This window comes from Solanum dulcamara, chromosome 1, assembly GCF_947179165.1.
Source record: "Solanum dulcamara chromosome 1, daSolDulc1.2, whole genome shotgun sequence".
In the NCBI taxonomy this organism is placed as follows: domain Eukaryota; kingdom Viridiplantae; phylum Streptophyta; class Magnoliopsida; order Solanales; family Solanaceae; genus Solanum; species Solanum dulcamara.
Window position 1 is genome coordinate 52,994,677 of NC_077237.1, and position 15,819 is coordinate 53,010,495.

General features: G+C 36.1%; 1 protein-coding gene across 4 annotated transcripts; it reads right to left on the reverse strand.

The window, feature by feature from the left end:
* Positions 1-5,850: 5,850 nt before the first annotated feature.
* Positions 5,851-12,182, reverse strand: LOC129885468 (putative pentatricopeptide repeat-containing protein At1g74580). 4 transcript variants are annotated; one of them, XM_055959859.1, is made up of 4 exons: positions 9,491-12,182; positions 7,882-8,127; positions 7,329-7,398; positions 5,851-6,257 (listed from the first exon to the last, which is right to left on the reverse strand). In XM_055959859.1, the coding sequence occupies exons 1-2, from the start codon at positions 11,765-11,767 to the stop codon at positions 8,098-8,100; spliced, it is 2,307 nt and encodes a 768-aa protein (XP_055815834.1). In that variant the 5' UTR covers positions 11,768-12,182; the 3' UTR covers positions 5,851-6,257; positions 7,329-7,398; positions 7,882-8,097. The 4 variants fall into 4 exon arrangements, with proteins under 4 accessions (XP_055815834.1, XP_055815911.1, XP_055815763.1 ...); XM_055959936.1 differs by lacking the exon at positions 5,851-6,257 and adding an exon at positions 6,341-6,769 and having other exon boundaries at positions 8,192-12,182; XM_055959788.1 differs by lacking the exon at positions 5,851-6,257 and adding an exon at positions 6,391-6,769.
* Positions 12,183-15,819: the final 3,637 nt, after the last annotated feature.

Below are 15,819 nucleotides of genomic sequence, written 5' to 3' on the forward strand. Positions count from 1 at the left end.
TTTAGAACAATAGGCTTGGCGCTGTAAGGGCGCGACGCGCCACTATCGCGCCAGAAACATGCCTCAGTAGTTTGGTCCCTGGCGCGAGCGCCACTAAAAGTTGTGCAGGTTTTAGGCGTAATTGGCCTTGACGATGTAAGGGCGCGACGCGCCACTATCGCGCCAAGGGCGTTTTTGCCTAATTTTCAGAATTTGGAGGAAGGGCAATTTGGGAAATTTCCCAAATTATATATACACAAGCCTTGTGTATTTGGGGTCATTTTTTTTCAGCCCCCACTCTCTCTCTAAACAAAAGCCCTAGCTCCACTCTCTTCTCTTCTTCTCCATTTCCAACCAAAAAGGAGTCCAAGAGCTTCAAGACCTCAAGCTCCCATTGAAGACCCAACCGCAAGGTTTTCTTCAAATCCTCACTAAGGTATGTAAGGCTATCCAAAACATGGGTTGAGACCACCCATGTTCCCTATTCTTGTTTTGAGGTTAGATATTCATGAAAATGGAGTTTCTTGGTATGGTACATATTTGAATGAGTTTTGTCTCTGTTTTATTTAATTATTTATGTGCCAATGTTGTTGAGCTAAGAGGTTCCTAAAATGAGCCCTTATGAGAGTATGAGATGATGAAGAAATGAGTTGCTAAATATGTTTTATTGATCTTCTTAATTATGTAGATTTGATAAAGTATATTATTTCTTAAAAATGTTGCCTTTTATAAGAATGTCGATTTAAAGTTTTGAAGATATGATTGAGATTGAGCAAATAATATGCTTGAAAGAGATTTGATTGTGATAGAGTTGATGAGTTGACAAGGTTGTAATGAGACTTGTCGATGTGATTTGATTGAGTTGATTGGATGGAGTTTTATGAGCATTGAGTCTTGGGAGAAGTATCGAGCACCGAATTGGGCAAGAGTATAGTCCATACTCGAACCCAATAACTGCGTCGCCAAACGTAGGGGGGGATGGAACCGTTAAAGTCGGATGCTTCCCCGAGAGATTTGTCCTGACATTATAGGAACTGGTTGGATTGGATCAATAATTTGTTGATTCGTTCATGCCCTGGCAAGGTATGAACGGACGCGGCAACAACGTCGGTTTGTTGTACTTTCACTGGCTCATAAGTGATGGTTGTCGGTTAAGAGAAACTCCCAAATAGGTGTTGATAGTACTCTGAGTCGGATTGAGTTGATTTGTATATGATTGGTCCCATCTAAATTATATCCTTCTTTAGACTTAGGACATTTGATTGAGTTGTCATCCCTTTTGAGTTGAGTTCCCGAGTTGATTGATTCTTCCTTGATGTTCGTTGTATTCGGCCATCTTACATACTCGTACATTCCATGTACTGACGCCATTTGGCCTGCATCGTTTCATGATGCAGAGACAGGTACTAGAGATCATCAACCGACGCTCCGTTGAAGATCCACTTTCACTCCCAGCTAGTCGGTGAGTCCTCCTAGTTCCCGGAGGATATTGGGCCCTCTTGCACAGTTTTTTTTTTGATTGTCTTTTCTTTATTGGGATTGTCGGTAACCATGGGCTTGTCATTGGCACCTCTTAGACTTGAATAGAGGCTTCATAGACTGGAGTGTGGAGAGGTCGAGTTGTGATTTTGAGGAGTCTTATGCTATTGTCTTCTTTGATTGTAATTGCTTGGCCTTCGACCCTTATATTATGAATAGTATTTTCTTTAATTGAGTTTTCCGCTAAGAGAATGTGCTTGAATGAATGAGTGACTGTACCAAGTGGTTCGCTCGGAGGTCAGAAATGGCCTTCGGGTGCCGGTTACGTCTAGGGTACCCCCCCCGGGGCGTGACACGTTCTTTGGGCTCGTCCTGCATGCTCCAAAAAATCTACAATTGGAGAGTCTCTAAATTTTTGTCATGAGTCATTCTTACGACTAGTAATAACTTATACGATCCGTCCTGGCAAGTTGTAGATTTGGCCTTAAGGAATCTCTAAGCAAGGCCTCTGTAATCTGGTTTACGAGGGGTTCCTATGACTCGACAACAGGACGACGACTCGTAGAAAATCTCCTGAGGGAAACATTTCATTTTGCTCGAGGGGTCACTTCTACGACTCACCTTGATGAGCCGTAGAAAGCTCTACAAGTCGTAGAGTGACTCGTTCACATGGGTCAGTTCAAAATTTTGAGAATTTTCTCCTTGGTTCCATCTTCCCTGCTTGCGGGGTCTTACAACATGACATTCAATAAAAATCATGAGATGCAATGATGAACAATAATACATAATAAAGAAGATAAGTAAAGACATGAGGAATACCATAATGATCAAAGCATTTAAAAGAGGTAGTTGAAGATCATGAAATAACATAATATTCATATATATATGTGGGATAGGAACCATAACCGATAATAAGACCATGCGAGTTATAACATAGAATCTCGTTATCTCCCCATACAATGATGAAAAGGGGAATCTATTTGCCCAGGGAAGACTCTACCCCGTTGTCGGGTCATGTACATATGTATATGTGGATCAACTAGCTAAGCCATGAAGGCAACCTATTGTTGCAAGTAGTTTAAGAGACATGAGGGTGCTCCGAAAGCTTTTGGTCCATAAGAATCAAGCTAAAACCGGTTTTCAGGAGTTTGATCTATGAAGTCATCTATGATCCATAAAGGGTTTTAAAACCCGTAAACCTTCCTCGTAAAACTCAGGGGAGATTTTTCTATTTTAGAAATTCGATGTACGAACTTCATCTACTATCCATTGTTTCATTTACTAACCGTAGGAGGCATCCATAAATCTCAGACAATTTTAATAGTTTCTGATGTTGGTCTATGGTTCCCATCTACAATCTGTAGTTCCTTTTATGGTCTATAGATGGTTTCCATAAAACAGAAAAAATTCTGCAGACTAGAATTTTCTGAACCTTTCGAGATCTGATTTGGACATAGAAACTTTTAGGGTGTTACATGGTACAAGTATTTTCCACTATTGTGAATGATTTTAGTAGGGGAACTTGGACCTTCTTATTAACTATTAAAAGTAACGCTTGCTTAGTTTTTAAGGATTTCTTACAAATGATAGAAAGGCAATTCAATGTAACGGTGGAAAATGTAAGATCCGACAATTCCTTGGAATTTGGAAAGGGAATTCAAAAGGCTGATTTTCTAAGATAACAGGGGATCATACACCAAACTTTTTGTGTTGAAACGCCTCAACAAAATGGAATTGTTGAGAGTAAACATAGACACTTACTGAAAATAGAAAGGGCTCTTCTTTTCGAATCAAAACTTCATATATCCTATTGGGGTGAATGTGTATTAACTGCTACACACTTGATTAATAAGATGCCCTCTAATTTTCTGTATGAAGTGTCCCTATCATATCCTTTTTGGGAAGGTACCAGACTACAAACATTTATGAATTTTTGGATGTATGTATTATGCTTCTACATTAAAGGGGAACAGGAGTAAGTTCGATGCTAGAGCAACACCTTGTCTCTTTCTAGGTTATCCACAAGTACAAAAAGGAGACAAGTTACTTGACTTGGAACCTAAAAGAATCATTGTATCCAGGGATGCCCATTTCATTTAAATCAATATTTACCTTCACTTCATCTTCCAACAGTTCACAACCTATCTTTCCTACTCCACCATCATGTCCATCACCTAATGTCACTATACAACCTACTTCTCATTTTCCTAATCTTCCCACTTCTTCCACCCCTGCGTCTCCTCATTGTCCTAGTTTACCCAATTCACCCTTTGTTCCTAATTCTATTTTGCCTAACTTCCTATTTTACAAGGTAGAAGATCATTCAGAGAGCATACTAGGCTCGCCTATCTAAAAGATTACATTTGCAATCATGTATGTCTCCCAAATGTATCCAGTGTCTATTTTTCTCAATCTTCTTAACCTTCTACCTTTCTTTTAATGCATTATCTCTTCCTAATCAACACTTACTAGGATCCATCACAGTCATCACAAAACTTACAAGTTACAAATAGTTTTGTTTACATCCTGATTGGTAAGAGGTCAATAACAAGAAAATACTATGCTAGAGGATAATCACACATGGGAGGCAGTTCTTTTACCTCTAGGTAGAAAGGCTCTGCCTTGTAGATGGGTTTACAAGGTCAAGCAACATTCAGATGGCACTCTTGAAAGGCTTAAGGCCAAATTTGTGATTAGAAGAGGTATTCAAAGAGAAGGATTGGACAACAATGAAACATTTTTTCATGTAGTTATAATGAAAACAATTAGGTGTCTTCTCCTTGTTGCTATTAAGAAGGGATGGTCATATTTCAGCTTGATATCAGCAATGCATTTTTTCATGGTGACCTTCAAGAGGAGGTGTTTATGAAGTTTCCACTAAATTGCTTACACCTACTCCTAATCATGTTTGTAGACTGAAAGTCTTTGTATGGACTCAAACAAGCTACACAACAATGATATGCCAAGGTTTCTGGAGCTCTCTGTTTCAAGGGTTATTCAACTTCTTTAAATGGTTATCTCTGTTAATGAAGAAAACAGAGCAGTCCATTTCTATCATTGCAGTATATGTGGATGATATCATCATCATAGGGAATTATCCATCCGAGTTTGAAGCTATCAAGCAATTTCTCAATACTGATTTTATGATTAAGGATCTAGGGGAATTACACTATTTCTTGGGAATGGAAATCCTACGGGAACCGCATGGTTTTAATGTTGGTCAATGGAAATTTACTTTACATCTTTTGCAAGAATTCGATTGCATGCATTTAACTATTTTTTATTCCCCACTTGATCCTTCCTCAAACCTCTATGTTTCCTCAGGTCCCCGTCTTACAGATCTAACCATCTACCACCATCTTATTAGGAAACTCAATTACCTTACCCATTTAAGGCCGGATGGGGGGAGGGGGGTATTAAAACGATAAGATTTTTGAGATACAAGAATATGAAAAAATGAATAAAAGAAAGGAATCATTTGAAGAAGCGGATAAGCAGATGAGGTAAAGGACAGACACATAGATCAAGAAGTGAATTGTGTATCTGCAGGAATGTCAAGGTCTAGTTCAAAATGTTTTCACTTATGTGAACAATCGAGGACAGATGGCCACATCATGTTGCAGCTCAAAATATTTGATGGATTAAATGAGAACCCTCCGATTCTACTTGTACTAGTTGTACAGGTCTAGAAGATTCCCCACCTCAAAACAAGGAAGGTCGTGAAGAGCAAAATTGTTGTTGGAGTTTGTTACAAAGTAGTCCAATTAATAAATGCCAAGTGTATAAATTATTTTCTTATTCACTTTATTTTGGTACAGAATTCGACACAGTTTGTATAAATACAAAAAGCGTGTTCAGTGAAATGATCGATCAATACACAGAAAATTCCCCAACCAATTTTCTTCAGTTGGTGATACATGAAGACCAAACCAAAGCCAAATCATTAACATATATAACGTGATCATAGTTGAACAAGCAAACCTTTGACCAAGTTCGCAACCGAAGACCGAAAACACCTGATGAAGAGGAACTAGTTTGAGAAGTATGAAGAGAAGAGGTGGTTAATTTATAGCTTAACGAGAGTTGGCTCATGCTCTCTAGAACAACGTCCCACTTTCTACATTACTAGTCATTCGTAGTAAAAAACTATAGATGCTTTAAAGAAATATAGACAACCCCTAATAGTTTGAAGTGCACATGCTTACAGTTTACGTCTTTTTGGTGTAATGTGAATAATGTACGTGAGTTATAATAGAAGGATATGGAGGATTCTATCAGTTCCCTACGCTATTAAACAGTGGATAGAACTTTTGGACTTCTGTATAATGCACACAGCACTTCGATAAATAATTGAAATTCACTTATCAAAAACCAATAAAGGAATTGTTCGACAAGAATATGACATTTATGAAATATCAAATAGCTGACTAGAGCACACCATTTTCAACTGTCAATTTTATGTTTGATAGCTCAACAAGAGGTCCTTTTAGCCCATATGCAATGAGCCAAGCTTTTCTTGCTCTGTACAGTGAAATCTACGCAATGCACCACCTTCAAAATTCACAACCTATTAAACAGCCGCAAACAGACATTCCTGTGATATTTCTTCTTGTAAAACTACAATTCTCAAAAGCAGTTTATCCTATGGAAGAGACATCAAATATTTAACTGACACTTTGCCCATTCATCAGTTTTGTGGTAAAAGATTCCAATCTTGATATTCACATTTACTTCTACTATCCATGCCACATGAATTTCAGTCATGGCACTATTTATCCTCACCAATTTTCTCACACATGCTGCCCATCAAAACAAATTTAAAGTCAAATCTCAGCAGCAAAAGAACAAAGGGAAACAAGGGAAAATCCTAAGATCTACCACTAGAAACATACTTAGGTTCAAACAAAGTTAGATTAAAGTAAATCACAAAAAAACATAAACTAATCCAGAGGAAACAAGGGAACAAAGAAGCTGGTCTTATAAAAAAATCAAAACACGGAGGAATGAAGTCGTGAAAAAAATAAACCAAGGGAAGCACTTCTATTATCAAGCATGACTTTGAGGAAAGTAGAGAATGATAGTACTTGGCAGCAGTATGGCTTCAAATATTGGCTTTCCAAAAACTGAGGCTATTTTTAAAGATAGGTTCCCCCAGGGCCAGCTGCCGGACGATTCAAAACTCGGTGGGTAATGGACCAACCCTTCTACCGTTCTCCAGTTAATACCAAGCTTTTGTCCGCAGCAAGGTTCAAACTCGTGATGCGCGGTTATATCATATATCACGGGTTGCACTCGTCACTAGACCAAAGGCCTGGGGGATTTCCAAAAACCAAGCTTTTCATTAGGTTTCAGAGACAAAAAGAACTAAATGAGTAAAATACCTAAAGCCTGTTAATCTTTACCACATTTTCTAATTTCAAAAACTGAAATTCACCCGCCCCAACCTGCGCCGCCTAAGAACTCACTTGCCAACTCCACTCACGTTTACTTCAGCCTGGCCGATCTCATCGCCACCCCTAGCATTTACGCCTGCAACCTATATTTAGTTTGTACGGGTACTTTCTAGACCAAGCATGAAAATTCATCTACTCAAACACTTTTTTTTCGAGTACTGAAATACTTCATCAAAAAAAAAGTACTGAAACACTTATTTCTCAAACTAGTACAATGATCAAACAGGCATCCTAGGAAACCACTAGAGGACGATGAAAATGAGACACTTATTGCTTACATAACTAGATACCTGATAAAGGAAAAAACAATATCTGGGGAAACACATACCAACAGTACAGTCCATGGGATGGCCAAAAAAATTATCTATAGTAAAATGAAAAATGGTTATCAGTATAATGATCAGGTAGCTTTCCCACCTTTTTGATGCACATCTGAGCTCAGGTCGTTAGCTGTATAATCTCTATAAAAGCATCCCTGCTAAGACCTCTGTAAAAGTCATCAACAAGGGAAAATCATGAGCCACATCAGAAAAAACAAACAATTGTTATTATTTTTTTGGTAGACAGACCAGAAAATGCTTTTTACTCTCATCCTTTCTCAATATATGTACGATATATTCATTACATCCCCAGGGGTGGAGGGAGGAATATGCATATAACATTTCAGGAAGAAACCCCTGAAAGTGATATAAAACACTCGTCATGAGATTCTCTACAACAGCTAATTATAGAAATGACTTTGATATTGTTCTCAAATCTTCGGTCTTTTTTACAGTTTACAGATGAAAATAATTCAATATGTTTATGAAAGTTGAGTGAAATTTCCAACAAATCTATATAAGAAGAAGGCTTGGATTCCCCCCTCCCCCCCCCCCCCTTTTATCAGCCTACATTGCGAACAGAAGATTCTTTATAGCTGAGTTTTACATTTTTGAAAGCTGAAGAAGAAAGAATCATGTTGTTAAACTACCTGATCCTAAGAGTGCTGAGAGCTGCATCTAGGAGACGTCCCTCGGAGAGACTTGGGAAACATCATTGGACAATTAAGCATTGAACCAACTTAATTGAATTAGCCATGAAGCATTGCGACTAAACCAACCCTCTCTTCCCATGTCCAATGTTTTCAGTTACTGTCACTGATTTATGCCACTGTTTTTGCACCAATGGCATGTTCATGGCGCCACCGCTATATCGCTCTTGTAATATGACTCTGAAACTGCAAAGTTTCAATCATGTATTGTTAATTATTTCCCTTCTCACAAATTGTGGCTCAATGTTACCTTAGTTTGAAACCCATCAATGCTCAAGTGACTGAAGGTAGAATGTTTCCATGAACAAGATATCGGTGCAAGTTTTTTCTGTGTGGAAGAAAGAAGCAAAAAAGTTAAAACAACTATTCTAGACTTCTGAGCTGTGGGCAAGCCCTCTTATCAGTGCAACTAGTATCTCAATGCGAGAAGTTCGTTTACATGTCAAATTTATAGTTAAATTAACTTTCATTGATCTTCTGAATAAAACGGAATCTTAATCCAGTAGATTAGAGTTTTATTTATCCATGCACTTTTTCTTTCAGGTGATCTATCAGAAGGTTGGTGAGTGCAATTGGTTCTCTGGGAATAAAGATGAAACACTACCCGGTGTTCCCATTTTTCTTCCCATTGAGCATTCTTACTTTGCATTTAAAAAAAATAAAATGTAAAAGGTCAACGAATTGTAAAATCACGTGTCATACTTTCTCATGCATTGCAGCCCAGAGTAATCACTCAATTTTTCATTTTGCTCCATCAAGCCAAAATATTAGGGACAATTAATTTTCATTCACTTAATCCACCATCTTTCAATCATTGTTGCATGCTGAATATGTTAGGTGTCCTTTTGAAAAACTTCCAGAAAAGTTTCTGAAGGTTTTCTGGAAGAACTTAAGCGGACTAAACTCAATGTTTTCGGGAAGAACTTAAGTAGACTAACATGTGTTTAGATAGCTATATTTTTGCTGTAAGTTATCTTGTGACATTCCGGAAAAAGAATCTAGAAAAGTGTCTCTGAGAAGATATTATCCAAACAATTTTTTAAAAGACAATTTTCAGCTGAAATCAGTCAAACTCACAATCATTTCACCTGATAGATTATCTACGAAATTAGTTTACTCCTCTTTATTTTTCATATATTCAACTTTCAACGATAACAACCTTTTGATCAGGTTATCAAAAACAAATGTGTCGCCTTTTTCTTCAGATATCACAAACACACTTCAATAACATTTTGACCACACAAGGGAAAAAGGGAACAGTAAGAGAATCAAAAGAATATTCATTTACCAAACAGCTAGCAATCTTACCCAAAAAGCACCTTAACATGTAGAAATTTTACTTGTAACACGGTCCATTTACCAGTTAGCTGTTACCAATTCATTACTAATTGGATAGCTAGTTGAATCACTTTACTTGTTCCACCTTCGCCTAAAATATTTGTACATTATTGATACAAATGTTTGTATCCAAGCAAAAGCCTTTTGAGGCTGCAGTGTTAATGTGTACTCCAGTATTTGAGAAAAAAGTAATTCTTTAAATAGGATGAACCTTCATTGATAATTTCTTCAAAATATTTTTGTCTCTTATCCCATCATATAAAAGCTCGTAGGCATAATAGGTGATATGATTCTTCTTCAGCAAGTCTTCCACAACAATCTTAGGAGCCGCCACATGCTTTTTATCTGCTTCAAAAATTGTGTGGACCACATTAGGGACAACACCCTTCTGCACCATGAGATGAATGATACCAACTGCTTCAAGTAACCTGTTCTTCACACATAGGCAATTGATCACTCGTCCCACTGTTTCTTTTGATGGAAGAAATTCTTTCGTCATGTTTTCAAGGAAAAACTTGTATCCAAATTCAGTATTGTCGACCTTGCAGAAACCATCTATCATACAACGGTATGTGTAGTTATCAGGAGGACAGCCAGATTCATTCATCTCAAGAAAAAGCTTCTCTGCCATGTCCATTCTCAGCTTTGTAGCAAATGCACTGATCAATATATTGTATGTTGCAGTAGTATGAGAACATTTATATTGCCTTTTCATTCTTCTGAATAGCTCATAAGCTCCATCCAAATCCTCATTCTCACAAAACCCATTTATCAGAGTGCCAAAACTCACTGTATCAGGAATAAGACCCTTGCTCTGAATATCCTCAAGTAATTCTAAAGCTTTCATAAGCTTTCGAGATTTACAGAGGCTTTCAATGAGCATATTATATGTGATTATATTTGGGGCACACCCTTTTTCCACCATGACTTTGAAGGTTTCCATCACATCATCAGAAGTTTTAAGCTTGCAAAGTCCATTCAACATTGTGTTATAGGTTATCACATCTGGAACAATATCATGATCCCACATTGTATTTAGAATCTCGACTGCATCAGCCAATTTTGACTGTTTGCAATAACCATCAATCAAGGTGTTGAAGGTAAAAATATCAGGAAGGATCCCTTTGGTCACAGCATCATTTAGGATATTACTAGCATCAGATACACAGCCCATCTTGCACAACCCATTGATGATCAGATTATAAGTCCATGTATTAGGCCTGCAACTTTTCTCAGGGATTTCAGTAATCAATTTCAATGCTTCTAAGATATGTCCTTGCTGACACATTCCCTTAATTAAGGTATTATAGAGGATTACATTAGACTTCATACCCTTATCTATGGCTTCATTAAATAAACTCTTGGCTCTGTTGAAGTCACCATCCTGGCATAATCCATAAATAAGGGAGCAGAAAGTAAACACATCAGGAACAAAACCTTTATAAACTGCATTATTAAGGATTATGTCCGCTTTCTGTATCATACCCAATTTGCAATATGTGCCAATGATTGTGTTATAGGTGAATGCATCAGGGTCGAGCCCACGGTTCACCATCTGATGCAAGTAAGACTCAGCTTCAGCAACCTTTGAGTGTTTGCATAAACCACAAATAAGAGTGTTATAAGTGACTACATCAGCATTTAAACCTTCTTTCCTCAAGGCTTCCAACATCCTAGCAGCTTCATGTATCTGGCCATTTACAGAAAGACCTTGTAGTAAGAGATTACATGTAAACAGATTTGGAAACACCCCTCTTTTCAGAATCTTGTTAAGAAGCCTTTCACTTTCTTGGACGTCCCCCTTCTTACAAAGTGTACATATAAGCTTATTAAACGTAGTAACATTAGGAGTTATTCTGAGGCTAAGCATTTCATCAAACAATTCGCAAGCCTCAACTCGACAATTCACATCATAAAATCCAGCAATTACCGTACAACATGCGACTGCATTAAATTCACATCCTTGATCAAGCATGTTATTCAAAAGCCTTAACGCAACATGAGGCCGGTTTGTCCTACAAAATGACTTTATCCTAATAGTAAAAGTATATACATCAGGAGAAATACCATTTTCCAGCATTTTCATATAAACTTTATGGGCTTGTTTAAAATAACCATGTTCAACCAATATATTCATGATTGTGTTAAACGAATGAAGAGACGGCTCACAATTGAAAAAATCCATCTTCTCAAACACATCGACCGCCTGTTGAACTTTCCCCTTCTTTCCATAACCTCTAATAGCAGTAATGTACACCCCTTCTAACAACCTATTATCAATTTTTTGCCTGGCTTCTTCAATGACACCTTCCATTGCCTTGAACTCTCCATAATAACTAAGCTTTTCAACCATACATTTGTAGGTAATCAAATTATGGCTAAACCCATGTTCCTTTTTCATTAAATTGAATATTTCTAGTGCCCTTAAAGGGTTCTTTTGACATTGTAATACAGCGGCCACATGTTTAGGAAGCACAACAGCACTCATTTGCTTGATCCCAAATCAGTTCGGGTAAATTATATCCATGCTGCTCAATTCAGGTCTCTGAGTAAATCAATCAATATTCCCATGAAAACCCAGTAAACCAATTCAACTCTTAATCCGTTCTAGTCTTTTAGACCTTCTTTTCACTCATTTCAAGAACATGAAAATCTACAGCCAGGGAAAGGACAAATAAGAAGAATGTATTTGGGAAAATAAGATTACCTGAGCTGTTGCAGGAGTTTCAAACCGATTCTTTTGAGAAAAAAATTGGTTAAAATGACTGGGTTTGTTTCGGTGATAGAGAGAGGCTGCCCGCCGAAAATGTTGGCGGCTGAAGGAGGCGCCGGTGATAAGAGTTTTTAGTCAAAATTGTAATTTATTTGGGAGCGCTGGTCCATTTTGATCTTTTAAATATAATATTAGACATCTTTAATCCGCCAAATTTATTAAAATGGAGCACCTTTAGTTCCGCGGACAGGATGAACTTAAAAACAAATTGACACTATCTAAGATGGCAAATTGGCTCAATTGAATTGAATTTAAATGGATTAAATATGTGTTGAATTAAAATAGATTAGATCATAATTTTTTTATAAAAAATATAATTAAACATAAATTTAATCAAATATGATTTGAATAAAATGATTGTAACTTACTTTAATCTCGTAAAGTCAAAAAATATATAATTAAATCTAAATTGTTAATACCTCAACTCCTACCATCCCACTCCACCTTTATATTATTATTGTTTTTTAAATATTTTTTTATAAAAAGAAGAAATTTAATATTTTTTACTTTGTACCCCATCTCACTCCACCCCCACGTCCCACTCATACACCCCTCAAAAAAAAGAATAATTTATTTTTAAAAAGAGAAAAAAGAAATTATCCATCCTCTCCCGCCCCTTTCCTCGGGCAAAAAAAAATTCAATATAAAATATATTTTTTTTTGAAAAACAAAAGAAAAATTGCCCACCCTATCCCTATCCCTATCCCACCCCATCCCCCCTCCCCCAAAAAAAATTTCAAAAAAATAGACTTTTGGACTGATCGAAAAATCCATCAAGCTTGACCAATCTTTGTTTGCGCCAAAATTTGAGAAACAAATAGACCTAACTAGATCGATTTAATTAAAATGTTTGATTTGATCAAAAAGTCGATTTTGGGACGGTTTCTCAAAAAAAAAATTTATTTTAAATAAAATTTACCAATTTGAATCGATTATATTATAAATATTTTTTGTGAAATATTTAAACCACCAAGCTTTGTAGATTTTTTATTAACACAATTTTTGCGCAAGAAATATGATCGATTTTTTTTTATCAAACTGATCAAATGGGTCAATTTTTAGATGTTGAAAGTCAGATGAACGTTTTTGTGTTTTAAGTAATTTTTTTGGTAGTCGTCGTTAGTAATTATGTTCATTGTGTTAAGTTTGACCAGACGTACACTTTAGCAAACTTAAGGAACGAAAGATGCTAAAAGTCGTATTTGAAGGATCAAATTAGATATACTCTCAGAAAAAAGTGATAAATTTGGCTAAAAAAATTGTCGATAACAGATGATAATTTTTTTAATAAACTTTCGACAAATACAACTAAAATAATAATGATTAAAAATTGACCCATATTATAAAATCATACCCAAACTGACCGACATTGTATATAATATGTAAAAAAAAAATATTACACAAGCTGATAGCCCATAAGATTTCGGAAAAATTATGTGGATAAGCGAAGGTGTACTAGTTAATTAGTTAACATAGCTATGATTTAATTAAATTATCATTCGCCACTAACTTACAATCATAAATATGTGGCCCACGTCCAGAATTTGTATAATTCGGCTCCTAATTATATAAATCTAGAATTTGTATAATTCGGTTCCTAATTGTATAAATTCAAAAATTTCCTAATTGTATAAATCATAAATTTGTATATGAATACCCTAGCGTGTATATAATTATCATGTTGATACATTTGATTTGTATAAGTTCTGAAAATTTTCTAAATGTATAAATACAGAATTTGTATATATTTACCCTGTTTTTATATTGACAGCGAATTATACAAACAGAAATATTCATAACAAACGAAACTATAACTATGGACCGCAATTAGGCAAACTATAACTAAGGAGCATAATTAAGATACTTATAGTAGGTATTTGTGAAATTTTTTATCACTTTTCTGTACAATTTAAAAAAATTATCTGAAATGGCCCAAATCGGATAAACTTACCATATTTAATGTAATTAATCCCCAGTTATTATTATATCTCTCTTCTCGAAGGAAGACCAGCCAAAACAGTTATCCAAATTTCTTCATCAATTCTTAGCTTCATCTTCGATTGAGGTAAGTTTTCTCCTTCTTCATTTGATTATTATCGTTTTCTCGGTACTCTGAATCTTTTTAGGTGATTTCTATTATTACTGTGTCATTTTTTGTTCTGGCTATGTATTGTGGGCCGATTATAGTTGTGTTCTTTGATAAGTTGGTATTTTTACTAACTTATCTTGAAGCTTATCTTTTTGCCATTTTAATTTACGAGTTGGTGCATTTATTGTGGTTTACTTCTTTTATTGTAAGATAATGAGATATAGAGGTGTTTGGGAGATAAAAGAAATCAACTGAAATAGAGGCAAAACAAGGGTGGAACAAAAAGTCAAAACGGGCAACGAAATTGGTCATCACAACCGCATGGTCAACAGGTTGCGATCGCGGTCAACAACAATACATTGAATCATAATCGTGTGGTCAGAGGTCACGACCACAAAGGTTCAATCAACGCTGACCTCGCGAACACAGTCAAGACTTCGTGAACATAATGAGTAAAGTGTTAGGCGTCGAGGGCAGAACATGAAACATATTTTGACCCCAGATCTCATAATGCACTCATACACAACCATTTTGGGAAATCATCTGACCTAGAACCGATCTTTTGCCTATCTTTGAGAGCATGTTTCCACAACCAACACCGTTAGAGTGAGATTGAGAACTTCAATTGTTATAATCTTTAATCATGTTTTCAACTCTATGATTTGTATTGAATATTTGTAGGTATAATTACTAATTTCTGATTTGAATTTTGTGTTAGCCATAAACAATATTTGGGTTGTTAATTTCTATTGTGTGCTTTTGTAATTAGTTGAATATTCTCTTAGTTATGAAATAAGTCTTCATGTTTTTTTTCCTTTTCAAAAGGAGTGATCAACCCTAGGACTTTCCCTTTTACTTTGATCTAGTTTGAAAGAGTGAATTGAGGTTCAGAAAGAGTAATTGATGCTAATTTGAGGATTAATTCCTCATCTAATGAATTTGAGCTAGTAATAGTAGAATTCTAGCGTTGCCTTAAATTGGATTGTCTTTGTTGATACTTAGCTAGGTTCGAAAGGGCTAGCTGAGAAATACTTACCTATATTTGATTTGACCCGTGATTAATTGAGATTGTATGAATTAATGTGCAATGGATCATATAGATTTGATTGAATTTTCATTTTTAAATCTCCCTACTATCCTTTATTGAGAAGGTCGTTGATAATCGTATCCTCTATCTAGTTATCCTTTGTTCTCGTGTTTGTCTCATTATCGAAAACCCTCTAAAAAATACTTGTATCATTATTTAGGATTAAATTTGTGGCTTGTAAATCCTTATTTCTTCAATCTCCTACACATAGTTCCTTGTGAGATTCTATCTCGATCCCATACATTGGGTATAATATTTCTAACAACAGCCTACATTTCTATTTCGAGAGAGTAGTTGAGTGTTTTTGATAATGCTCAACTACACTCTCATCACATGCTTAGTTAAGAGGTCCATTTGTGTCATCATCTTGACCATATTTTCATCGCTCTCTTGATATTTCAACATTTGTTACTCAGAGATAGACAAGCAGGAAGGAGCATCCACTGCCACTTCGTCCTCTCTAGTATGCCAAACTCGGTTTGTTTTTTCCATCCAATCAAGCAAAGCAAAGGCAACTGATGAGTTGGTCTTTTACTGTCACGATCCAACCTAGGGCCTAGTCATAACACGGCGATCGAAATCTCGAAGGGC

Bases quoted from the DNA above. Each gene is read 5' to 3' on its own strand.
- LOC129885468 (XM_055959859.1), bottom strand. From the start codon at position 11,767: ATGAGTGCTGTTGTGCTTCCTAAACATGTGGCCGCTGTATTACAATGT. The intron at 8,128-9,490 runs GTTCATCCTATT...GAAACTTTGCAG, and splicing joins TGAAGAAATTATCAATGAAG to TTTCAGAGTCATATTACAAG.